This window comes from Malus domestica, chromosome 05 (genome assembly GCF_042453785.1).
Source record: "Malus domestica chromosome 05, GDT2T_hap1".
Lineage (NCBI taxonomy): Eukaryota > Viridiplantae > Streptophyta > Magnoliopsida > Rosales > Rosaceae > Malus > Malus domestica.
This window is the reverse complement of record NC_091665.1, coordinates 16,163,906-16,190,622: the sequence shown is the minus strand read 5'-3', so window position 1 is coordinate 16,190,622 and position 26,717 is coordinate 16,163,906. Positions and strand designations below refer to the sequence as shown.

Below are 26,717 nucleotides of genomic sequence, written 5' to 3'. Positions count from 1 at the left end.
AATTGAAATGTTCTTTTGAGAACAAAGTCAAACTATTTGCCCGCACAATTAAATAAACAAAAGTCACTTTTTTTCTCATAATTAAAAGTCACATAAAAGAGACATCACTCAAATGATGATGAACAGACTTGTATTCTAAGCAAAAACCAAACACAAAGCCGGCCAAATCCCAAAATAGAATAAGAGCAAGTAGCATAACGGGAAGCCCATTGACAAAACTTATGCGTTTTGTGTGGGCTTTAAAATTCTTAATAATAATTAAATTAAAAAAAAAACAAAACTTTTAATTAACTCCAATAATAATTAAAAGCATTTTCCGGTCGGAAACAGTACCAACTCTTTGGGAAATCGTCAAACATTAATATCGTTCTCTTTCCTTAATTAATGGGCGCGGAAGATCACTCAAACGACGCCGTTCCAGCACTAACAAGTCCAGAGAGAATTCGAAAGGGAACACACACACGCACACACACACACACGAAAAAGCAGAAGGAAGAGAGCGTGCAACGGGTCTCTCAGAGGAACAGAGGCATCCAATCATAGTGTTCTTCACGAGAAAAAGCTCCGAACCCCATCAAAATAAACATATTATACTCTCCCTCTCTCTCCTCCCCCTCCTCCTCTTTCTCTCTCTACCTTTTCCATTTTATCCAATTTTTTTTGTTGGGTTTTTGAATTAATGGCTATTGTGAGGAATAAAGCTTGAGAAAACTAAAGCAGGAGGAGGAATGCTTGCCTTTTGAGTTCCCATTACAATGGCTGATGATCTCTGGTCCTTCAAGGTTTGCTATTTCATGCTCCTTTTGAAATTTCAGCTGTTTTTCTTTCTGCCTTTTTTCTTTTTCTGGACTTTTAATTTTTGGGGTATTGGATTCTGACCCTTTTGTAATTTGTTTGATTATTTTATGGGTTGCATGTGAATTTCCCGATCTGGGTGCTGAAATTTTTTACATTTTGTTTCCCGGATTTATCGGTTTCTTTTGGTTTGTGCATTCAAGCTGAAGCAAACCCAGAAATCCTTTTTTATTAGGAAAAGGGGTCTTAATCACACTATTATTTTACTTAATGAATTAATTAATAGCACAATAATGTCAATTTATGAACCCTGGGAATGTTTGTTGGATCATTCCATTCATACCCATGTCGTTTGTTCATCAGATTGAATGAAAAGTTTAAACCTTTGTTAGGATTAATTACCCATGTCATATTTTTATCTGTTAGGATTAAATCTTAATCACACTATTGTTTTTTTAATTAATCACTGTGATTTAATAGCTTAATCATGCGATTTTGTGAGTCCTGGGAGTTTTTGGATCATTGCAATTAGACCCATTTCATTTTGTTCTTCCTGCTGAGTTGACTGTGCATAAACTTCTGCGTATCTCGATGGCGATCAGATTGACTTGTAAAGTTTGGACTTTGTTAGGACTCATTACCCTTTATTATTTTTTATTTACCTTCAATTTTGCATTGCCTAATTCATGGACTGCAGGATATATTTTTGATAAAGGCGCCGAAGAATTCCCCATTGGTGCTGCGGATGATTGTTGTGTTGTTTGCAATGGTCTGTGGTGTCTATATTTGCTCAATTTGTTTACAGCAGGTCAGCACCCGCACAAAATCTGGATTCTTAAATATTGAGGTGATTCAAAGGCCGTGTCCACAGCCTGATGTAGAGCCCGAAGAACTTCATTATATGCACTACCCAAAGCCCAAAACTTATAGCAGGTATGCTACTGGTTGTTGGAGTTTCAAGTTGGGTTCTATTTGGAATGCAATGATTTAGATTTACTTTTGTGCATAATAGGGCTGAGTGTGCGTGCAATCCTGTGCAATACTTCGCAATTTTGTCGATGCAGAGGTCTGGGAGTGGGTGGTTTGAGACGCTATTGAATAATCATACTAACATAAGCTCAAATGGGGAGATTTTCTCTGTGAAAGTTAGGAGAAGTAATATTTCAGCAATCGTTGAGACTTTGGACAGACTTTATAATCTAGATTGGTTGAGTAGCGCCTCAAAGAATGAATGCACCACTGCAGTTGGCTTGAAGTGGATGCTTAATCAGGTCAGTGCTTTTTCATGCATTGTTTTTCGTTTTTTATTTCTAGTTTTTATTTCTGTTAATTGGCTATATGGTGGTTTTGTTGAGTGAGAGACAATGACATTTCAGTTCAGTACATTCTATTTATTTTCGACAGGAAATTTTCATTCCTCAATAAAGGCCTAGCTTGTTTGTGTTAGATAGCAAGTTATACTTAGCAAAAGTAACATTAAGGACTCACTTGCCCAATTGTTTACCTCTTTTGTAAGTTGTAACAATTGCAGATATTGTAGTAAAATGTATAGTTTCAAGTCCTGCCAAGAAGCTTGTGTTATTGTAATGATAAAAATGCATATTTGTGGAGAGTGGTACCGGGCATGTGTGATTGGATACGGTAGTATCTTCTAGGGTCATCGATGGTCGGCAAGTATGAATGGATGATTGTCCCAATGACGATCCTGCACTTGTTTTGTATCTCACTGGTGGCTAGTGGGACGGGTTGAGAGATGGCTGAAAATAGACAATGATTTTCTGGACAACTGTTAAGCTTGAATTTTATATGCTAATGTGTAGCACTTCAGGAGTTAAGTTGCTTCCATGAAATTTGTACATTACAAAAAGATGGTATTAGTCTCACACTTTGTTTAGATTATGTATTGATGCATGAATGCTCAGTATTTGCATTACGACATATTTTAGAGACATAGGCAGTGCTATCATTAAGAACTGCTTGTCCTGAATGAAACTGAAGAGCCTATTAGGAAGCTAGCCTTCAAGTAAAGTAATTTAGGGTATCGAAGGGATGATACAATTTAATTAGCAAGAAGCATATAGATTTCATGAAAACTGATGGATCTAGATATTGTTCATCATATCATGTCACTGAGTGAAGAACATCCTGTAAGTAATGAAGACCTTATATTTTAAAGTATAGGACCATCTCACTGCAACTAATGAATGATTCTTAACAAAGGAGGATGAGTTGAGTAACATTTCAAACTTGATTGGTATGGTAGTTACATGGATACAAGTCTTGGTCAGAAAGAACTTCGGTGCAAACTAAGATTTGGGTTTATCCATCTAGTACTTTAATTTGGTCCATCGAAATGTCCACCCAATTTGTTTCTCATAACCAATTGGTCTGAAATTCTTTCTTTATGTTTATATTTGTATCAGATTCCTTGTTCTAGGGTGGAATATGACCAGTAGGCAATAGTTTGGTTAGCTCATGAGAAACAATTTAACTTGTTCTGCTCTGCATTTTCTTGTTTCATGCATGGACCAGCCAATTAAATATTGCAACATTTTATGCAGGGCTTGATGCAGCATCACGAAGAAATAGTAGAGTACTTCAATACACGGGGCGTTTCTGCTATCTTTCTCTTTCGAAGAAATCTGTTGCGGAGGATGATCTCTGTCCTTGCAAATTTGTATGACCGAGATAATAAGCTGCTTAATGGGACCCACAAGTCTCACGTGCATTCTCCTCACGAGGTCTGTGTCTCCCTCCCTCATATGCAAGGTTTTTAAGGAAAAGTGAATTGCTTGTTTTTAACTCGATTTGAAAACTTATTACATGTCATGGCTACAGGCAGAAATACTTGCAAAATACAAGCCTACAATCAATGCAACTTTGCTAATACCCAACCTGAAGCAAGTACAGGATACAACCACGAAAGCTTTGGAATATTTCAAGAGCACCCGTCATATTATTCTCTACTATGAGGATATCGTAAAAAACCGCACTGTAAGAGAAACATTATGAATGCTAAACTGATTTTTCATTTTGTTGTTTGCAATAAATTAATGGTTGTGCATCAGTATTTTTGTCTCCACCCTCCTCTTTCCTTAAACCAGCGCCCCGAAAAAAGGGTAGAAAATAAAGAACACCAACCTCTGAAAGTTTCAATTTTGTGTGTTTGCAGAAGTTGCTTGATGTTCAAGATTTTCTTAAGGTTCCAAAAAGGGATTTAAAGAGTCGCCAGGTGAAGATACACAAAGGTAATTTGTCTAGTCAGATTGAGAATTGGGGCGACGTCCAAAAGACACTTACAGGAACACAGTATGAAAGCTTCCTCAGTGCGGATTATCGAAGAAGGTAAACAGTAGTGAGGCGATGTATAAACCCTGCTTTATTCTTTTCACATTTTTGTTTCTTCTTTCGTCTTCAGCCGCAGAAGCTAACGGGTTACCTCCCTGTTGGAATTTTGGCTGCAGCCTCTAATTTTGATTGTAGCTTCTTTGTCACTCAATTTTTGCTTCGTTTTTGCCACACTCGTTTAATATTCAATTGATTCTTTGTCCTCTCCTCTACGAGAAACATCGTTGTTGTATTCAAGCTAATCAATAGAGAAAGTTGCAGTTTCACCTTGCAACGTATGAAAATCTTCAGAAATTTACCAATGCAACTTGTTATTAGTCGTCAATTAACCTTTTACCTATCTTCACAATACTTTGGAGCAATTTGTAGTACAGGGATTAGGATCCTATCCGGATCCTCTTTGTGGGGATCCGGAGGATCAATCAATTGTGTCTGTTTATCGTACGTCGTGCGGTCATAAATTATTTTATATATTTTTATTTAAAATTAAACACTAACAAGACTTAACGAAAACTAGCCGCACTATGTACGACAAATAGACACGATCGATTGATCTTTTAGATCCCCATAAAGAGGATCCGGAGAGGATCCTCATCCGTCGTACAGATGGCCGGCCACCTGAGATGTCTTCTTGCTTCCATGAAGGACCCTCACATTTGGCCGGACACATTCTTTATAAACTCTGTTCCCCTGCAACTTTAAGGGATGCCATTGTATTACAAATCCAAATGGAGACGATGTTCAAGGTGCTCGGTCGAGAAGAATTTACATACAAAAATAGCAGTATTTTAAATTAATCACGTAATGGCATGTATGAGAGTTAAAACACATTTTAAACGCATAACATCACTTGGCAGATTTAGAACACTGTTGACTTGATGTTTCAGTTGCATGTAAGTTTAGAACGCTGTAAATTTGGTGTCACTTGGCAGGTTAGAACATTGTCCATGTAAGTTTCTCGATTTGAAGTGTGATCTTATCCTGGAAGATTTGTTAGGTGGGGTTCTCAAAAAAAAAAAAAAAAAAAGTGGAAAATGTGGTTTACCGACCTGTATTGTATTTGTTTCACAAATGTATTGTTTGTCTGGTGAGGTAGGACATGTTGGATGTTTTGACTGGAGGGTATAGGCTGGTCAAAAATTTACAATCCGGCACAAAAAAAAGGAACGCGTACGACCGCGTTTTCATCATTCTACGTCGGCTGCGCTATTGTTGGCCGTTAGATATAACTCGCGTCAATTGTAGGACCCAGATAGGTTTTTTTTTTTTCCTGTTTTGGCCAGTGGACAAAAATTTAACCACCTCAATCTCCATTTTCCAAAATTTGACTTTTTATTTTTAACACCCAAAAACTTGAGTCTCCAAATCTGTGACAATATATAAAAGGCAAAAGGACCACAGTTCCTTCTTTATAAGTGACAGACCATGAATATACCTTCTTTATATCAAAATAATTAATTTTAACTAATTTTTTTTAAAGAATAACTGGTGACAAGTCACTTTTATTTACTCTATTTTTTTTAAGGAGAGCAACTGGTGACAAGTTATAGTCATTTCAGCCTCCTTTTGGCCACAAGTTTGGCTTCCACACTAGCAGCGGGTTTTGAACCCGAGACCTCCAGCTTTTAGTTTTAAGAAAGCCTCGTAATCTGTTGTTTACCACAGAACCACCAGCTCATAATTTAATTGCTTTTAACTATAAATAACTTCAAAAGTGTTTGTGTACACAATTTTCATGTATATATATTTGACAAAAATTAAAGAGAGTTCATTCAAAAAGGAAAGAATAGGAGCATCTCCAGACTCTAGGGCAAATGTCAACCTTTTGAGACAACGTTTGTTGGTCAACCTTTTGGTTTAATTAAGAGCATTTTCAAAAGAAATGTCAAAACTATCATATAGACATATAATAGTAAAAAATGACATTACACTTTCTCCAACAGAGCTTTCATTTTCTTATGTGGTGGCGTTGAGTCAATTGAAAGTAAAGCCTTTTGTTGTCAAATTTGACTATCAAATTTATTTAATAATTTTTTATGGATGTGATGCATTATATAATCAATGTCGTTATACTTCCAAGTATTTGATTAGTTATCTCAATAATTGGACTCCACAAAGAAATGAATAAAATTATAGAATGATACTATTATTTAACATATCAGGTGGATCAAAAAATTGTACAAATTACCACATAAGCCATCAAATAATCTCAAGGCAAAATCATTAGGCACAATACACTTGACCATTTGGTGCACTGGTCTTCAAGTCCGAGTCTATTAGGATTAGAGAATTTAATTGGTATTGAGCATTACTACTATAGAATTGGATCCGCTCCGGACCTTAGTGTCCAAAGCCTAAGGATCAACTTATATGGGCAACACAAATTGAATCCAACAATCTCTATTAACTCATTTTGTTGGTCCACCACACACAAACCAATAACTTTAATTTCTTTTACATACTAATCAACAGCCTAGATGGATTGATCCTTAGACTCTGGACACTAAGGTCAAATAGCTTAATTTTGTTTTTAGTAAAACGACATATTTTGCAATAAAGGAATAAGGAAGTTCAAAGTTCGATTAAGCTATATAATGGACAACTTATTTTTGGTATTGAATTCATCATCCATAAAATTCAAATTTAAAACATTCCACCCAAAAATAAAAAGTAATATTATCAAACCGTATTACTGATCGGCGGCAAATATCTTAAATAGGTTTGGTCAATATATGAAGGCTAGAAAGTGCCAAAAAAGGGGACAAATTAAGTGAAAAATTGATAACGTGCAATCCAGCTCACCTAAGCACCAGTTAGCAGCATCCACTCCATGCTATCCATGTACATCGGACGTGAGTAACTCCCTCGGGCCTCAGACCCAAAGCAAATTACCGACTGAGGAGGGCCCCACACGTCACGGACGGCAAGCAAACGTGATTTAACGGGCGGACGTAGCAAACGAGGTCCCATCTCAAAAATGGAAAATATACATATTAAAATAAAATAATATAAAAAATCTAATCATAAGCAATAATCACACCACCGCCGCCCTTTAAAACCCCATTTCGTCACTTGAAACCCCCCTCTCCGCTTCCGCGCAGACCTCGCCTGCCTTCCCTCCCTCCCTCTCTCTCTAGCTTCAAACAGCTCTCTCTGCTCTCTCTCCTCAAATCTCAAAGAACACAGAGAACCAAGAATTCTAGAGAGAGAGAGGTGCAGAGAGAAGAGAAGAGAAGAGAATCACAACCTCAGAAGAACTCCATCATGGCCCAGCAATCTAATGGAGGCACCGATCTGGGCACTCAGCAGCAGCAGCTGCAACAACAACAGCAACAACAGCAGCAGCAGCAGCAACATCAATGGATGCACCAGCAGCAGCAGCAGCAATGGATGGCCATGCAGTACCCGGCCGCGGCGATGGCGATGATGCAGCAGCAGATGATGGTGTACCCGCAGCATTACATGCCATATGCGGCGACTCCCCATCATCCTCACCACAATCCATACCAGCAGCAGCCTCAGGCTGTGGCGTATCAGCAGCATCAGCCGCCGAAGCAGCAGCATTCGCCGTCCCAGAAACAGGGGCCCACCGAGGAGGTCAGGACCATCTGGGTCGGCGACCTTCATCATTGGATGGACGAGACTTACCTTCACGGATGCTTTGCTCACACTGGACAGGTCAGCTTTTAGCTTCAGTGGACTTCATGTATGAACTCATGTGGGTTTTAGTTTAGCTAAAGTTTTGAAATTTTGATGAAAAGAATTGTGGGTTTTAGTTTATTTTACATAATTACAGCTCTATGATTGATTGGAGGTAGATGGTTTCTTTTATGATTGAATGTTATGTGATTGTCATAGCGTATATCCTAGCTTATCTTTGCGGTTTTTCGGTAGTTAGAAACGGAACAATGATTGAAAGAGTAAGGTTAATGCCAACTACTCACTACAAAATTCAGTCTTGGTATATCAAGATGACTATACCTAGATAGAAATGATGCAGGTTTCGGTTAGTTGAGTATGTTCAGTGGCGAGCTCCGTTTCTTTACTGGTTATGTTGGGTCAACTCTATTTATTGTAGATGGTGGCTGGTTCAGCTTATAGTATCCCACAACCCGACACCAGTGTATATGGTCTTTGAATACCGTTGAATATGTGAGATTCCTAGCAACAGTTTCTTGCTGCATGCAACAATGACCATAGCTTGACAAATTAAATGCGAAACCCTTCTTGAGTGACTACCGTGTTTTCGGATAGAGGGACTGAGGGAGCAATAGCAGTTGATCCACTCCCCATGGCAATGTCCATTCTACTGCAAACCATTCATGTGGTGTTAATCTCTTATGCCACGTTTTGAATACTGTCTGTACTGTATATAGTTTACAGGTGCTCCGGCAGATTGGTCAATTGTCAATTATTGCAGAGCTAAAAATCCTTGTTTGAATACTATTCAGGACATCCGATCATCTGGTAGTTATAATTGATATGGACGAGTAATCTTCCGTTTCCAGCTTGTCATCCTTCCCTGCTTTGGGGTCAAGTGAATGATGGTGAATATTGGGCACTAAGGTGTTCTTTAGTTGTGTAGTTACCTTATGTTGCTTTTTTACAGCCTTTTGTTTACTAATGCCAAATGTTTGTTAGAGTGCAGTTGCAATGTCTTTCTCTGTTTTTTTGTCTTTCTAGTTAGGTCACATCTTTTTGGGTTGTTATCTGATGTCAAGTTCTAATAATTACCATCTGTCTTAAACATGATAAAAGCATCATTCGATTATGAGAACTGAAGCAATTGAGAAGCAATGTATCATGGGCCTGTTCTTCCCTATTTCTTTAATCAACTATGAGGATATAGAATAACAAATCTTAAGAAGTGAAACTTGAAACTAGGAACCAACAGCCCCCTTATGTGGAGATTTCCCCATGTTACCACAATTATTTGCCATTGTGACGGTCTTAAGTGCACTCCAATAACAATTAATAAGACACGCTAATATCTATAATTTTATTTGAAAAAAAATAAATTCTGTGTATTCATTTTCTTGGGTAAGAGCTTTACTTTACCACTAACTATGTGCTTTTGGTGTCACAAACGGTGCAGGTTTCCTCAGTAAAGGTTATACGCAATAAGCAAACTGGTCAGTCAGAGGGATACGGATTTGTTGAGTTCTATTCACGTGAAGTAGCTGAAGAAGTTTTGCAGAACTGTAACGGAGCTCCCATGCCGAATACAGAGCAGCCTTTTCGTTTGAACTGGGCAACCTTCAGTGCTGGTGATAGACGAGCAGAACCTAGTTCTGATCTATCTATCTTTGTAGGAGATTTGGCTACAGATGTGACTGACACTATGTTGCAGGAGACTTTTTCTAGTAGATATTCATCTGTTAAGGGAGCAAAAGTTGTTCTAGATGCAAATACTGGACGTTCAAAAGGTTATGGTTTTGTTAGGTTTGGTGATGAAAATGAGAGGTCAAGGGCCATTGCTGAAATGAATGGTGCGTATTGTTCAAGCAGGGCCATGCGCATAGGTGTTGCAACACCCAAAAAATCACCTGCATATCAGCAACAGTATTCTTCACAAGGTATGATATAATGCCCCCGTTTTTCTTCTTTGCTGCTTAATATTGATTGTCTTGTGGCTGTCTTTATGAATATATATATCCATCATAAATCCGCTCATTTTTGTCCAAGCGCATTTGATAATAAGTCTAGCTTATCATTTACATACTTGTACTTACTAATGCTCTCCAATTCCCTTTTTTTGTTGATTGTGTACTTTTCTCTATGATCATTTAATGTCAGTTGTATCTGCTTGTCTTCTGATGTAAGGTGAGTGTTAGATGGTTTTAAATAAGAGTTGGGAGGGGTTCAGAAAAAGTTGTGATTGAGTTCTAGGCAGCATCATTGCATAGTCTCGTCTATTTTTGTTGCTCTATTTTGTTCTTTCTCCAGTATCTTTTATTAGAGAGCTTCTCCATTTCTACTAAAGCAATGGGTAGTACAAATCATCACTATTTCTTCAATTGTTGGAAGCGCCGCGGTCCATGTAACTTTCTGTTTTATTTTCCCTTTTCAATACTCAAGCCATGAGTGAATTTTATTAGTTTTTGTTTTTTGGATTATTTGTTTTCTTCGATTCCCATTTTATGGTCTATCTCTTAGGTTCTAGGTTTTGTTTTGAGAGTTTGATAAGGTCCTTTCCTGTATGGTAAATACTTTTTGTACATACCAAATCTATGATGTATTTGTTGTTGCTGAGATTAACATCTTCAAAAGAATGTTTCAATTACAATTACACATTCTGGGGAATTTCTTTTCCTGCCTCATTTGGGGAATTTTTATCATATTGTGTTCTTCTATTAATATTTTATCCTTGTTCAACATCATTCTTAACTGCTTCGATGAAACCAACAAGTAAGCCATTTAATTGCTGACAAGTAATGTGTGTATGTAGTGGTTTCATCTGTGAGTACTTTTTCATATCTTTGCAAATTGTCTTCACTAAGTTGGGTAATCTTTAGAAATTTAGATGATATCCCTCCTAAAATTTTTAATTCTAAAATTTAGTTGAGGTTAAATTCAAAGTGAGAAGTTAAGCTTATGCAATCTCACATGCATTGTTAGTTTATTTTTTATATTTTTTTTTAGAAAGAGTAGGTTTCCACTAAGCTAGTTGGATTTTTACTTGTGTTGTCATTTGAATTCTCATTTGGGTTCATACGTATGATGTCATTTGAGTTCTCAGTTCTCACTAGGTACAGATTTGGCCATGCATAATAAGTAAACGCTAAAAGGTTGACCAACAAAAAAGTTTGTTAGATAAATTGTTACCAACAAAAAAGTTTGATAGATAAATTGTTGTTGACAAATGGAGTCACATCATTTAGTGGGCAGAGGATTTTCTAAAACAAGCAACAAGAGAGCACATTTGAAAGACAAGGGATACCACTTTTTTAAAAGAATTTTCAAAACCATGTTTTAGAGTGGCAGTTTTCATTTCATATGGTAAGCATATCGTGACAAGAGTATTGAGAAGGTATAATATATTTATATTCACCATTCTAAAAATCCCCGCCAAGCACCGCCTAGGCGATAGACGGCTGGCCACCCCCCGATTAATCTCTAGGCCTTTCAAAATTAAGAAAGGGCCCTTAGACCTAATTAGGTGCCCGCCTACCCCATCTAGGCACCTGCCTAGGTCACTACTCTTACTTAGACAGAACATAGATAGCGTTCGTTTTGCATTTTATATTTTTCACTAAACTGTAAGTGACTTGTTGATACTTGGATGAACCTCCTTATATGCTTTTTTCCCATGTTTTCAATATGTTGTAATGCTTTATAATCTATATGTCATTCTACTTAGCAATTTTGTATCCCAATACAATTGTGTATTTTTAAGTATAAATAGGCATTTATTTATACGATATATAATAAATGTACTTAAATCCGCCTAGGCCCCTGCCTAACCCTCTAGGCGCTAGTCCCTAACCTGCCACCCGACTAGCGCCTAGGGTACTCTGTGCCAAACATAACTACTAGGCCCTAATGCCATTATGTTTTAACCTTCTATGGCACTCTGTGCCAAACAAATCCACTGTTACACTTGCCCCCATCTGAAAGGAAAGAAAAGATAACAAGCCTGGATCTAGAATCAATCATTACTACTAGCACTACAGTAGAAAATGCAAGTTTATTTTTTATTAAGCTGTGCATTTTGAATGGTATTTCATACTAAATGTATTACTTTTATCCTCTTGATTTAGCATTGGTATTGGCTGGTGGTGGACATGCATCAAATGTTGCCGTCGCCCAAGGGTCCCAGTTTGACAGTGAGCCCAATAACACAACTGTAAGTTTGTCTCTTCTTTCCCGTTAAAAGTATCATTAACCCTATATAACTCTTTAATCTATCACTATTGTAGATATTTGTTGGAGGGCTTGATTCTGAGGTCAATGATGAAGACCTCCGGCAGCCTTTTTCTCATTTCGGTGAAGTTGTCTCTGTGAAAATACCAGTTGGAAAAGCTTGTGGTTTTGTTCAGTTTGCTAATAGGTACCCTTCTCATTTAAGATATATGGGTCCTAATATCTTGTTATTTGGAAATAAAGCTAAAGCTGCAATGTCAAATATCAATGTTACAATTATTTATTCAATAATAAACTGTATAAAAGAAATATGATCAAAATTGTTGAAGACTGAAGGAGGTAAATAGTAATGTTGTAATCTTATTATGTGGAGCCAAAAACCATGTAACGGACTCCCTAATATTGTTTCGATTTGCAGGAAGGATGCTGAGAACGCAATACAGATGCTGAATGGAACGGTTATTGGCAAGCAAACAGTTCGACTTTCTTGGGGTCGCAGTCAGGGGAACAAGCAGGTAATACTAGGTCAATTATTTCATTTAATTATCTGCTGGCTATTAAGCTATATAACACTCAGAAATGTATTCCTGAATATCACCTGTATTTATCTTGGCATTTGTCTGGTTTGATCTTTATGTTGCTTTACAACATAGGAGGGCCACACATAATCCCCCGTCCTTCCCCCCTTCTCTTCTTGCACTTCAAAAAGATCCCAATGTCAGCAACATTAGAATACGACAATAATGTTTATGCCCCATCCTTTGTTGTATATTCCACCATTTTAGAATGTAGAATCCCTGCACTTTCTCGACCCCACCCCTAAACCTAAAACCTTACATTTCTAAGAGTTGAATGAATTGTCCCCTAGGGTAGTTATCTACCAGTTTTGCACATAGAATCCTCAGAGCTTCCCTCCCGCATTGTGTTATCTCATTATTGACTAAGTGTTTTTTCAGTGGAGGTCGGATTCAAGTAACCAGTGGAACGGAGCACATTATGGAGGACAGGGCTATGGTGGGTATGGACATGTTGTGCCACAGGGTCAAGACCTGAGCATGCACACTGCAGCTGCAGTTAACGGGACTTCTTAACAGGGATATGGCCGATGCCAACAGCGTGTAAACTGAACTTACAGAAAGTGGCGTTTTAGTTATAGTTATCGCTGCCTTTAATTAAAGTAGGGTTGATTTGGCAGCTCAATTTAGCTAAATCTGTAATGTGAGGAATTTTTTATACCGGATTGAATTGAAATCTTGATGTCTGTGTGGGATGAATACTTGGGTCTGCTTGACAATATTCGAATCGACCGGAATTCTTTCATCCAGGAAAATATATGTAAACTAAGAAAAGAAGATTGAGAACAATAATGAGTTCATATTCGTACCATCCGTTAATCACTTTATACCGATCTGGTGTGGTATTAATGTTTAGTTTTTATACTTGATCTTGTAAGTTTTCATTATTTTAAATTGGCAGACCACATACTATGGTTGTGCAAAAATTCGGAGTGGAATTTTCGAACGTAAATCGGAATTCATATATTTTTAGTTTTTAGATACTCTCAAACTTCTTCAAATACACAATTCATTTTATTCTTTATATATGGAATTTATTATCCGTTTTTTTAGTCAAAATAGTCTCTAAGATTTGCATAATTCCTTACTTTGGTCTCTGAGATTTGAATTCAATACAAGTGATCCTTGAGATTGTTTACTATCAATTATTTTGGTCATTCTGTGAATAGTTATGTCAAATAAAGATTAAAATGACAAAACTACTCTCAATTTAATAAACAACAGGTCAAAATGATTTGACAAAAATTGAGAGTATTTTTGTCATTCTATCCTTATTTACTAGAGATTTTTCACGGAATTACCAAAATGATTGATGGTGGACAAAATCAGGGACCAATTCTATTGATTTTAAATCTCATGGACCAAAATGAGAAGTTATGCAAATCTCATGGACCATTTTGGATAAAAAAAGCCTTTATTATTTTGCCTTAATATTGATATAATATTATGTTGTTTAGATATTCTTGGACTATGATTGTGTAAAGGGAGCTGATTTTCACACACCTTTTATAGCTTTTCCCACACCCCTCTTTGTTCCAGGCCATCGGATTAAATAAATCAAACGAAAACAACGGACATGATTAGCCAGGGGTGTGTAGGAAGCTATAAAAGGTGTGTGTTTATCATTTCCCTTGTGTAAATCCTAAATAGATTTGGTTACTAATTATTCTTTCCCTATATGATTGTATTTACTTGGAGGACAAGTTAATTCACATAAGAAATCTCTACACTAAGTTAATTCACATAAGAAATCTCTACACTTTCTCCACTTTGTCTCTTGCCGCAACACTCCTCTCCCTTTTACTTAAATAGGCTACAATACGATATTAGCACTCTCTTTTGTTGCGTTAAGGAATCTGAAGGGGAATTTTCTGCTACAAACAATCAATATCCTAACGCAATCAGGTTCTTTCAAAACAACAGTTTTTATCTCGACATTTTTCAGTTATGATCGCATGAACCTTCACCATAATCCATGACCCAATTTTACGTTTTACAAATTTTAGATTATACTTAAATTGTTCATGTATTATATTCATAATTGTTGAATTATTATGAATTGATATTTATAAAAGATTTGAAAAAAATTAAATAAATAAAACTAGGGTTTTGAAAACCCCACGCCGAGCTGTGAATTCCCACCCTTGTGGTCTTTTGTCTTATATGTGTAGAAGTTGGTTTCATCCAACGGTTGTAACGATGGAGATGTGTTCCAATCTGAGCTTTCCTCCTTTAGGGTTGCATTTAAGCCCCTTTCTCCTTTTAGGAAAGGCATGAAATGAAAATCAAGATGTTTTAGTTATTTCTTTCCCTTTTTCCTTTACTTTCTGCACTATTACATTATGTGATCCTATCATCTGGTATCAGAGCTAGGTTGCTACCATTCATGGGCAAAAACAAGGCTTATGTGGTCGTAGTCGACGTCACAAAGGCTGATCTCGAACTGGAGTACTAACAACATCATATTTTGAAACAACTCAATAGTTTCCATAACTCAGTGTCTCTGTTGGCCACTCGGCAGAAGTCTTTCCAGTCGAACTTGGTGGAAATCCAGGCCTCCTTAGCTAATATTAGCCTGGTCCAAACCCATCTGATGGAGGAGCTTCGTGCCTCCAAGCAACCGCCGTCCGCATCCACATCCTGTCCCCAGATTCCAATCGGGTCACTTTAGATTCCCTTGGGATCGTCCTCCACCCCGCTGCCTCAACCGGCCTCCCACCCCACCCCGCCTTCACACCCCTTTCAACTTCCTTCCGCTGCTCCGCCTCACACCTGCGGTTCCCCTTATCTTCGTTCCCCCTCGGTTCCCTTTTTCCTCCCACCACCCACCACCCACCGTACCCATCTCCCATCATCTTCTTTTCACCCACCACCTCCGTTCCCTTACCCACCCCACCCCACTTCCCCTGGACCTAAGCACATGAAGATCGAACTTCCCTGATTCTCAGGGGACGATCCGTACAGCTGGTTGGCTCTCGCTGAAGAGTACATGGATTATCACGAGGTTGATGCGGCACACCGGGTCACCATTGTAGGGTTATACTTTATCGGCGATATGGCTCTTTGGTTCAATTGGTATAAGCTTCATGTCGGATCCAAACTCTAGGCCACCTTCACCGACTCTCTTCTCCAACGGTTTAGGCCTGGTAACCAATTGGACTTCAACATGTCATTTTCCCATGTTTCCCAAAAAAGGCCATTGGATGACTACATCACTGACTTTATTCAGTTATCCTGTTGGGCCCAAGGCTAGTCCAATTCACAACTTTTAGGGGTTTTCATTGGGGGTAAACTAGAACTCCAAGATGATATTGTGGCCCAGGCCTCTCACTCATTGTCTCGGGCCATCGAGCTTGCCCGCATTTATGACAATAAGCATCAACGCCACCGCGGCTCATTTCATCCCTTCAGCCTGCAACCTCTACTTGCATAACAACCAGCAGCTGTGCTCCAATTTCTCTCTTCTTGGAGACCTTTTGTATTATAGAGGTGGCATCTTCGTTGTGGCTTTATTCGGTTATCCTGTCGGGCCCAAGGCTGGTCCAATTCACAACTTTTGGGGGTTTTCATTGGGAGGCTTAAACCAGAACTCCAAGATGATATTGTGGCCCAGACCCCTCGCTCCTTGTCTCGGGCCATCGAGCTTGCCCGCATTTATGACAATAAGCATCAACGCCACCGCGGCCCCTTTCGTCCCTTCAGCCCGCGACCTCTACTTGCATAACAACCAGCGGTCGTGCGCCCATTTCTCTCTTCGTGGAGACCTTCTGTATTATAGAGGTGGCATCTTCGTTGTGGCTTCCTCCCCATGACGCCATCGTATTCTTCAAGAATTTCACTGTTCCCCCACCATAGGCCACTCGGGATTTCTTCGGACTTATAAACGAGTTCGTCGAAACTTCAATTGGCCGGGGTTAAAGCAAGCAGTCAAATCCCTTGTTGCCAGTTGTGATATTTGCTAGCGAAACAACTATGAGGCCATTAAACCACCAGGGTTGCTTCAGCCACTTCCCATCATCTCTCAGAATTGGACAAATATTGCCATGGATTTTATTGACGGCCTTTCCCACACCTACAGACGCAATGCAATTTTGATGGTAGTCAACCAACTCTCCAAGTATGCCCACTTCATTACCATCAATCATATATATTCAGCAACCAAGGTGGCAGACATCTTTCTCCGTGAGGTCTTTCACCTCCATGGCATGCCCACGACCATCGTCAGCGACCGGGATCCTATTTTCATCAACACATTCTGGGAGTCATTCTTCAAACTCCAAGGAACGCATCTTTGCTGCAGCTCGGCTTATCACCCCAATCTGATGGCCAAACTGAGGTTTTGAACCTCACCTTGGAACATTACTTGCGTAGCTTCATCGGCGACAAGCCCACCTTTTGGGTTGACTGGTTGCCATAGGCGGAGTGGTGGTACAATACCACTTTTCACTCATCCACCAAGATGACTCCATTTGAGGCTATGTATGGCTACCTTACTCCTCGCGTCTCCTCATATCTCCCAGGCTCTTCCTCAGTCTACCTTGTGGACACCTCCTTTCGGGACCGAGATGTTTTGCTCCGCCTCCTTTGTGCTAATCTGTAGTAAGCTCAAGATCGTATGCGCCACTACGCCAACAAACAGCACTCGGAGCGTGAGTTCCAAGTGGGCGATTGGGTCTTCCTTTGCTTACAGCCTTACCGCCAATCCTCTGTCCATCACACCAATTGTCTCAAACTGGCACCCCAATTCTACGGGCCTTCCCAGGTCCTCGCTCGCGTAGGGAAGGTTGCATACACCTTGGACTTGCCACCTGGTTCCCGCATCCACCCCACGTTTCACATCTCGTTTCTCAAGCCAAAACTCGGCTCCAACGTGGCTGCGTCGACTGCGCTTCCACCTCTGTCTGATACGGGGCTGGTGACCTGGACTCCGGAGAAGGTTTTGCAGCGTGGCATGATCAAGAAAGGTAACTCGGCTGTCACACGTTGGCTTATCAAATGGATGGGCCTTCCCGACCATGATGCTACCTTGAAGGATGCTGCCTCCATTCTCGACCGCTTCCCAGATTTCAATGCTTGAAGACAAGCTCCTTCTTAGGGGGCAGGATTGTTAGGACCTTACAAATATTAGACAGCTGTGAATTCCCATCTTTGTGGTCTTTTGTCTTATCTGTGTAGAAGTTGGTTTCATCCAACGGTTGTGACGATGGAGATGTGTTCCAATCTGAGCTTTCCTCCTTTAGGGTTGTATTTAAGCCCCTTTCACCTTTTGGGAAAGGCATGAAATGAAAATCAAGATGTTTTAGTTATTTCTTTCCCTTTTTCCTTTACTTTCTGCACTGTTACATTATGTGATCCTATCACACTGTTGTTGTGGTGTCCACTGCGCTGTGGTGCACTGGATTGGGTCCCTAATGAGCCTCCAGCCAGTTGCCCTGTGTGGGCCTCTTCCCAGTGAAGCCCAGAAAGGCTTGCTGCCTTCTTCCATGCTTCGCCCAACTTGATCCCATCCCAATTTTTTAGGCCTGGGCTCCACGATTTTCACGGTTTTAGCCCGTTTGGGCTTTGGTTCAATTTAGGACCACCAATTTTCGTCGCCTAATTTTTTAAAGGCAATATTGGGTTATATTTTTGCCCATCACCCCTCAAGACCTGCATGCATTTATCTATTATATATTTTTCTGTATATATTGTGTTTGCTTGCAAGAACTCATGAACTTATAATCTACAGCATGCCATCTAGCCCAAATGATCAATTCAAATCTTTCTACGGAAATTGGAAAGATTCGGGCTTAGTTGAATCTCATCTATGCACGTATCTTCTTTCTTTCTACAAAAGAGGACTAGGATTATGTCAAATTGCAACATCTTTTTATTGCCATTGTAAAGCCCTAGGCTTTATGGGAATTGCTCATATTTTCTAATTATTGCATAAATAAATAAATTTTGTCCTTACATTGTTGGAGCAATAATAGAAATATATGAAAATGATACAGAATATCTATGATAATAATCATAAAGAAAATAGCAACAATAATTGTAAACAAGATTAATGTAAACAACTAGAGGAAAAGTAAAAAGTACTGACAAACATGGAAATTGGGGCTTGAATAAAATCAATGTCAAAAAGACAAAATTTCACCCCTACTCTTGTACTTGTAGTTTGGTAGACTTTCATCTCTCAGGATTCAACGATATATAATTCAAAGTTGAAGCATTTCAATCTTAGGACTTTGACGAACCCAATATATTCCGTACTTTTAAAACGCGGCTCCGAATTCAACAATAATGAATAAAAAGTATTTGAGAAAACTCTAATCTTTAAATTCTTGTTATATCCCTTGGCTATACTAACTTGAGTTTATATTAAACCTAAGATACTGGTTGATTAAGAGATGCAAACATTCATCTATTAGATGATACCGTTTACCAAGGAATGCATTGATTCCTTTAGAGTAATTCTATTCCATTTGAAAAGTTTCACTAGCATTTTTTTCATTCAAAAATATTGAATTAAATAAATACATAAACTCCAACACACATGGCGGCGACTGATGTGAATGGTTGCTAGTGTGGTCGGTGAATGGCGTGGAAGAGCAGTGGTGAACATTATTGTAGCGCTAAAATTTGGAATTCGGTTGACAAAAATTCTGCTTATTCAACAAAATCTAACATAAACGACAACGTGGAAATCTTTTTTAGTTTTAGAAGTGAAATAGGCAGGTATCAAGGTCTTGTTGGTTTGGAGCTCCAGCCGCAAGCGAAGCAACCCAATCAATAAATGATAGGGTAGTTGTACACTAAGTTGGTCTATCTTAATTTGTATGGCCATCCAATCAAGTGTTGTTTCTTACATGTGAGAAGATTTCTTCTATTGCATGCTATTGTGCAAATTAAACTTCGGTTTTCTCATTTGTTGTGTCTTAGAACAATGATGGAGCATTGATGTACTAACCGTAAGTTGGTTTTGTTCAATTTCCTGCCCGAGTTCATTCTTTGTTGAGCAGTCTTTTTCTTGGTGAGAACAATTTTCAAGGAAGCATACCCAATGAGTTGGGCCATATAATAGGTTTAGAGGAGTTCGTAGTTGAGGAGAATAATCTATCTGGTATGATCCCTTCCACAATCTATAATATTTCTTCCATATCCACTTTTAGTGTTGCTAAAAACCAGTTGCATGGAGAGCTACCACCAAATCTTGGCACTATGCTTCCTAATCTCGTACAACTTTACTACAGTGGGAACAAATTCAGAGGAAGTATTCCTATATCATTGTCAAATGCTTCTAGACTTCAGACGCTTGAACTTTCTCAAAATGGTTTCTATGGGACAATCTCTGGTGAAAGTGTAGGAAGCTTGCGAAGCTCAGTTTGGCTAAACATTTACGGCAATCAATTAGGAAATAGAAAAGTTGGTGACTTGAATTTTCTCAGTTTCTTGGCTAATTGCACTAGTTTGGAGTTTTTGGGTCTTGACTCTTAATAATTTTGGAGGAGAAATCCCGGGATCCATAGTCAACTTAATTAACTTAGACTGGGGGGGGGGGGATTTTATACATGGAAACCTCCCTAACAGAATTGGAAACCTTATAAACTTGACCACTCAAGCATTTGATCATAACTATTTGGGCGGTAGTGTCCCTCTTGAAATTGGGAAGCTAGAGAAGTTAGAGCAACTGTATTTGGATGTTAACCAATTTTCTGGGTCAATCCCGTCTTCCCTTGGTAGTATGACTTTAGTGTTAAACCTCCACATGGGGTTAAACGGGTTTGAGAGCAATATACCTCCAAGTCTTGGAAACTACCGAAACATTTTAGAATTTAACCTTTCAAGTAACAACCTTATGGGCACCATACCTAAAATGCTTATGGAGCTTTCAACCCTTTCAATTTCTTTAGACCTGTCTGACAATTATTTGACTGGTCTGCTGCCCTTTGAGGTGTGTGATTTAGTGCATCTCACGGAGCTAAATGTATTAAGAAACAATTTATCGGGTGCTCTAGAGCAACCTTGGTAGTTGTACTAGTTTGGAGCACTTGTATTTGCAAGGTAATAAGTTTGAAGGAACAATTCCTCAATCTCTTAAAGATTTAAAAGGCTTGGAAATACTTGATATTTCAAGCAACAACTTGTCTAGGCAGATTCCTGAATTCATAGGCAAGCTTGGTGCTCTCAAGTATCCCAATCTTTTGTATAATGATTTTGAGGGTGAGTTGCCTAAAGAAGGTATTTTTGCAAATGCTGGTGGTGTGTTTGTTCTTGGAAATCATGGGCTGTGTGGTGGCATCCCACAATTTTATCTACCTCCAGGCCCCCCTAAAAAGTTCCATTCATCTCGAGGACCGCTTTCTCCCAAAGTAGTCATTCCTACAGCTTGTACACTTGCAATCGTAATTGCTCTATCATGCTTCTTTGTTGCTTGTTCAATGCTGAAAAAGTCAAGAGATGGACTTATAACTTTGCGTTCTTATATGGGTTGGAAATTAGGTGTCTCCTACTCACAACTCGTTGAATCAACTAACAGGTTCTCTATGAATAATCTTATTGGTTCGGGAAGTTTTGGTTCTGTTTATAAAGGGGTAATTCCTAGTGATGGAAGGATAGTTGCTGTTAAGGTATTTAACCTTCAACAACATGGAGCTTCCAAGAGTTTCATTGATGAATCCAAAGCTTTAAGAAGTATAAGGCACCATAATCTTCTCAAGATCATAACTGCATGCTCGAGCATTGATAATCAGGCAAAGACTTCAAAAGTTTAGTTTTCGAGTTCATGGAAAATGGAAGTCTTGACTCAAGGTTGTATCCAAGGGAAGAGGAGCAATCTCTAAGTAACAGATTGAGCGTTATTCGAAGATTGGATGTTGCCATTGGTGTTGCTTATGCGTTAGATTATCTCCATCACCATTGTGAAACAACTATTGTTCATTACGATTTAAAGCCGAGCAACGTACTTCTCGATGAAGATATGGTAGCCCATGTTGGGGATTTTAGTTTAGGAAGGTTCCTTTTCGAAACATCAAATGATCCTTCCTTTAGTCAAACCATGTCATCTCAGCTAAAAGGTTCTATAGGCTACATTCCTCCAGGTATGAGTTTATATCATTCTAACTTACTTTTTATGTTCTTAGTTAATACCACTAAGCACTAATTAATAAAAAAATGTATTACTGCCTTTTTTTTCTTGGAAAATAAGTAACATAAAAATCTGAAAAATATATTGTTTTAATTGTCAATTGCATATGACATCTTATTGTATGGATGTCTTGGCAGAGTATGGCACGGGAGGCCAAGTTTCCACACTTGGAGGTGTTTATAGCTATGAGATACTGTTGCTGGAAATATTTACAGGAAAAAGACCTACTGATGACATGTTCAAAAACGATCTAAGCATTTACCAATTCATAGTCATGGCTTTGCCTAGCCATGTGATGGACGTTGTTAACCTTTCAATTCTGGTCGACCTCGAAGCAGATGGTGATGTTAACGATGACATAGTACAAGAACAAACTCCATCTTGACTTAACAATCATGGAACTCCATCTAGATGTAACAATCGTGGTCCGTTAAAAACAATGAAAGTAAAGGAATGCTTGGTTTTAGTGATGTAGATAGGACTATCTTGTTGTGCAATGTCACTAAGGGAGCGGATGTTGATGGATGTGGTTGTTGAAAAAATGAGCACAACCAGAGATTCATACCTCAAAGTTTAAGAAGACTTGAGAAGGACAAGCATGCTGCTCAAAGGAGAAAGGACATGATCACTCATCAGTAATATTTTCCACTTTGCACTCACCAAAGTTTTCTTTTTGTTTTGGCTTTCTTTATCTTGCTATCGCTTTGCATTTTTTCTTGTTGATGTATGTGGTTTGTTTTAGTTATATGAGTTGAAGCTTTCGCATTCTTAATTTGTGTGGGGCTTTTTAGAGTTTTAATGATTTTTGGTTTTTTTTTGGAAAAAAAAAATTATGTTCTTTGTTGAATGGCTAACATTGCAAAAAATGGTCACAAACTGCTAGCAACTAATGTGGTAAAAACTAACACACAAATTAAACCCTATTAAGATAGTTGTAGTATGGATAAGTAGGGATAGTTCTAGGCCAGGGATTAGTTAGGGATGCTAATCAATACAAATTAAACTTAAAAACTAAAAACTAGACTCAAACAACAAAAAACAAGCTAAACTGACTCAAATAACACAAAACTAAGTTGAATTGACTCAAAATAAGAACTAGAGGGTGATTTGGACGAAAATTAAAACTCAAAACACTAAAAAGAACCCTATTTGGACAGATTCTAACTAAAACCACGTAAGACGAAGGGGAGATAGGTTTTGACGAATTTAAAGCTAAAACTAAGTACTTGCAGACACAAACTAAAGCTAATACGAAATTGGATGTTTTTAGGGGTGAAAGGCTAGCTAGAGGGTCATTCTCCACACATGACACATATGCATACAAATCGATTTCCAGTTATTCATCCTATAAACCATGAATGATAATGCCCCAAATTAATCGTGAGAAGCACAAATTAACTTTCAGATTTTCCTAAATTCATTGAATTGGACTCAGCGACACAACCAAATTATTCTTATCAAGTCCCCTACATGAACTGCATAATAGAGATATATATCCAAGATCATTAAGTTCTAAGAAAATCATAAGCATTGACAAGGCATTCGTAACTATGAACTGCATGATACTCCTTCCAGGAATTTACTTAACACGATAGTGACTAGCGACCTCCACTACTTGTAAATATAAGTTCATAACTATTAGGTGAAATTCCCTTGTATTTTAGCATCAAATCCCTGCTTGCAAACTAAATGTGCACCCTTAATGAACACACAAGAACAAGTTATCAATCAAACAGATAAGTAAATTGCATTCACGATTCATGAAATCATAATTGGATGTAATCAATTCATATTACATATATGTTCATGACTTTGAATTCTGCTCTAGCTAAAATGAATTTAGTTCCACATGGTTGTAATTAAACAAAGACAATCTAATTTAATCATTGAACTAAAACTAAGGATAGAATACACCTAGGAACGTTCCAGCAATCCAAAGCCTTGAATGGCAGGCATGGCTCCAAGGGTCTCCTCTTCTTCCTTCCTTGCAAAGCTGCGGCACAATTGTAGTTTTCTGATTTTTTTTTGCTCCTGTGTGTGTTGTTTGAATTATGGTGAGAGATGGGTTTATCTATCAGGCAGATACACGGCATTGTTTGTGGAGGAAAAGGATTAGTTCTTAGCATTGTTTTAGGACTCCTAGAAATCAGATAAGAGGTGGTTTAATATGATAAGGAATCCCCCTTGCAGCTGAAATTTAGGTAGAATAGGATTAGGATAATGTTAGGATAAGATAAGATAAAGTTTTGGATAATGTTGGATAAGATAAGGTTTTGGATAATGTTCCTTCTCTTTAGCTGATTCCTTATCTTCCAAGCCTTGATTTAATTTCTCCATATTTGTAGCACATTCCTAGCCTCTTTAAACTTCAAAAACGTCCATCCACCTTGCTCCATGCATGTGCTACCCATTCTTGGCCCAAAACTACTCCAAAATGCTCCAAATTGCACTTTCTTGCCAACTTTGTCATTTGAACCTGAAAACACACGAAAATAACTTAAAACACTCTAATAAGTAGAAACTAGCTATGTAAATGCAAGAAAACAAGCTAACTAAGTTGTATAAATATGCTCCTATCAAATTCCCCCACACTTAGCTTTTGCTAGTCCTCGAGCAAAACAAAGCAAACAAAACATAACCTAAACCTTCCAACAATTGCCTTATGGATTTCCAATGAAACATGACATGTTAAAAATCACTACTCCCACAAATTTTAGCTATCCTTACCTTCGAGCTCATACTTAATCGCAGTCACCACTCACTAGCTCGCATTCAATCAATTAAAACAATGTTTTGAATGTAGTAACATGCCTTAGAGAATTCCCTTAATTCCTCACCAGATATACTCTCTATTTTTACACAGATTTTCTGACTACACTCCCTATACTAGGTATATGTGAGAAGATTGATGTAAACATGTAGACTAACACTCACATATGTTATAATCAAAGAAGGTACTTTCTGGAATTATTAATGTAAGTATATATATGATCTCATGAACGGAATGCCACTACTTAGAAGCAAGAACCAGGGATTCCATATGCCCATACCAATTTCAAACTCCACATATTGAAACACATAACAACCAAGATACAAGTCATAGGGTTGTAATGGGGCTAGGGTATTGGATAACAAAGAAAGGTTAAGGATAAACAAAGGTTCTTAAATCAATAGTACGCAAAAATAATGAAATCAACACTTAGAATTCAACTTTTGAATGCAGCAACTAACTTTAAACACAAGGGGGAGATTCACAAAACACTTAGGGCCGGATTCAAACTTTTGGACCCTTTCTTCAACAACCAATACTTGTGAGTTTATTCTCACTTATTTCTCAACTCTTTTCCTTTCTTTTCTCAATTTTTTCTTCTTTTTCTTTTCTTTTTTACTTTTTTTTTCTTCTTTTCTTTTGGAAATTACATTCCCCCACACTTGTTTTTCTGCATAATGTTTGATCAAAAGAAATTCCCTCTAAGTCATGCTCCACTATACTTTAAGAACAAGGGTATGGATAGTCCTATTCTAGGCTAGGTAAGGATAATGTGGCTAACAAAGACAATAGGCTAAATGAGGCTCAAAGGGGTTAAACCTACAAAACATTTTGGCTCTGGTTTAACTAAACAACTTCATCTTGTTATATGTTATGCACTCAATTTTAAGCTTTGAATGAAACGGGCATGAGTTCTAGTATTTGGAACTATAATGATGAAAACGCATTCCAAGTAGCAACCAAGCAAAGAAACAATGAAATCATGCAACGACTTTAGAAAACAAGAATTCACATATTAATAGCTCTCCAAACAAGGAATAGGCTCAAGTCTCTCAGGGTTGTAGTGTTAGTTTGAGTTCATTCCTTCAAGCATGTTACAAAAACTGATTTTTTTTCCTTTGTGATTACATGTGAATTCGTTAATGACAACTACAACCAAGTATTAACCAAAGAGCTTATCAAACTTCCACCCATGTTTGTAATTTTTTTTAACAGTCATGCAATTAAAAACCAAATCCTCATCATTGTGTTGGAAGGTACCCTAAGACATAAACACACAAAAACGACTCTTTTTGGGTTTTTCAAAACTTTTTCTAATTTTTTTTTCAAGTTTTCATTTTTTTTTTCAAAACACATTAAAGCACTTCAAAACACACTAAAAACACTTAAAAACAGTGAGAAACAACTCTAGAGGTGCTAGGTGCTAAAATCCCACGAAAATAAATGAAAAACACTTTATTTATCCCCCCCCCAACACTTAAACCAAACATTGTCCTTAATGTTTCATACAAAGACTCACAAGTAAGCTAGCAAACAACACAACTAACAATCACGACAATCATGGCAAAGTAAAAGCAATAAAGAGTAGAGTTTAGGAATGCAAATCTGGTTATGGAGCCCAAGATTCCTAGGTCTTCTTTATTTGAACGCATGGGTTGCCTCCTAAGAAGCGCTTGCTTTAACGTCTTCCAGCTGGGCAATACCTCCTTTTAAGTTCCCCTAGGGTCCACGGCATGGAGGGGTATTTCCTCCACGACTTGCTCCTCAAAACTTCCATGCATTGGATCTATGAACGGAAGGGGATAATGATCCTTCCTGATTGTGGCGTTAAGCTTCCTAAAGTCAATGTTAACTCTCCCACCAGCTTGGATTCTATTGAGCACCTAAACCAAAGAAGGTAACAACCGATTAGTTGAAATGAGAATTGGAATAAATGGCTCACCAATATATTGCGACGAAGGCTCAAAAGTAGCAGCACTGTCAACAAATTCACTACGGGTGCTCTCAGCCAAATTGGATTTTTTGGGGGTAGTGGCGTGTTCCTTGTGCTCCACTATAATTCCCTCTTCAATGGTGGTTCTAGATACATCATTCTTGATTGGTGCGACTGAATGTTCTTGCCCTAAATTTTTAATCACATCTATAGCCAAAGAAGAATGAAACATTAATCACATCTGTTAAGAAAATGGGTTGAACTGAGACTAAATGAGATGAAAATGGCAGCTTCATGGGACAA

The 26,717-nt window shown here is 38.2% G+C and overlaps 5 protein-coding genes across 5 annotated transcripts; all 5 read left to right on the top strand.

The window, feature by feature from the left end:
- Window positions 1-398: 398 nt before the first annotated feature.
- On the top strand, window positions 399-4,437 carry LOC103454498 (uncharacterized). Its single transcript, XM_029102081.2, has 6 exons — window positions 399-782; window positions 1,493-1,728; window positions 1,808-2,066; window positions 3,357-3,536; window positions 3,634-3,789; window positions 3,968-4,437. Exons 1-6 carry the CDS (start codon window positions 756-758, stop codon window positions 4,142-4,144), a joined length of 1,035 nt encoding a protein of 344 aa, XP_028957914.1. The 5' UTR covers window positions 399-755; the 3' UTR covers window positions 4,145-4,437.
- Window positions 4,438-6,977: 2,540 nt separating this feature from the next.
- Window positions 6,978-13,392, top strand: LOC114824808 (polyadenylate-binding protein RBP47-like). The gene is made up of 6 exons (XM_070822306.1): window positions 6,978-7,821; window positions 9,239-9,719; window positions 11,904-11,989; window positions 12,063-12,193; window positions 12,425-12,521; window positions 12,963-13,392. The coding sequence occupies exons 1-6, from the start codon at window positions 7,408-7,410 to the stop codon at window positions 13,095-13,097; spliced, it is 1,344 nt and encodes a 447-aa protein (XP_070678407.1). The 5' UTR covers window positions 6,978-7,407; the 3' UTR covers window positions 13,098-13,392.
- A 3,804-nt stretch (window positions 13,393-17,196) lies between these two features.
- Window positions 17,197-17,658, top strand: LOC139196090 (uncharacterized). The gene has a single exon (XM_070821751.1). The coding sequence runs from the start codon at window positions 17,197-17,199 to the stop codon at window positions 17,656-17,658; it is 462 nt and encodes a 153-aa protein (XP_070677852.1).
- A 2,673-nt stretch (window positions 17,659-20,331) lies between these two features.
- LOC139196089 (receptor kinase-like protein Xa21) lies at window positions 20,332-21,337 on the top strand. The gene is made up of 2 exons (XM_070821750.1): window positions 20,332-20,517; window positions 20,582-21,337. The coding sequence occupies exons 1-2, from the start codon at window positions 20,332-20,334 to the stop codon at window positions 21,335-21,337; spliced, it is 942 nt and encodes a 313-aa protein (XP_070677851.1).
- An 11-nt stretch (window positions 21,338-21,348) lies between these two features.
- On the top strand, window positions 21,349-22,096 carry LOC103433671 (probable LRR receptor-like serine/threonine-protein kinase At3g47570). The gene is made up of 2 exons (XM_008371936.2): window positions 21,349-21,664; window positions 21,849-22,096. The coding sequence occupies exons 1-2, from the start codon at window positions 21,349-21,351 to the stop codon at window positions 22,094-22,096; spliced, it is 564 nt and encodes a 187-aa protein (XP_008370158.2).
- The last annotated feature ends 4,621 nt before the right edge of the window (window positions 22,097-26,717 follow it).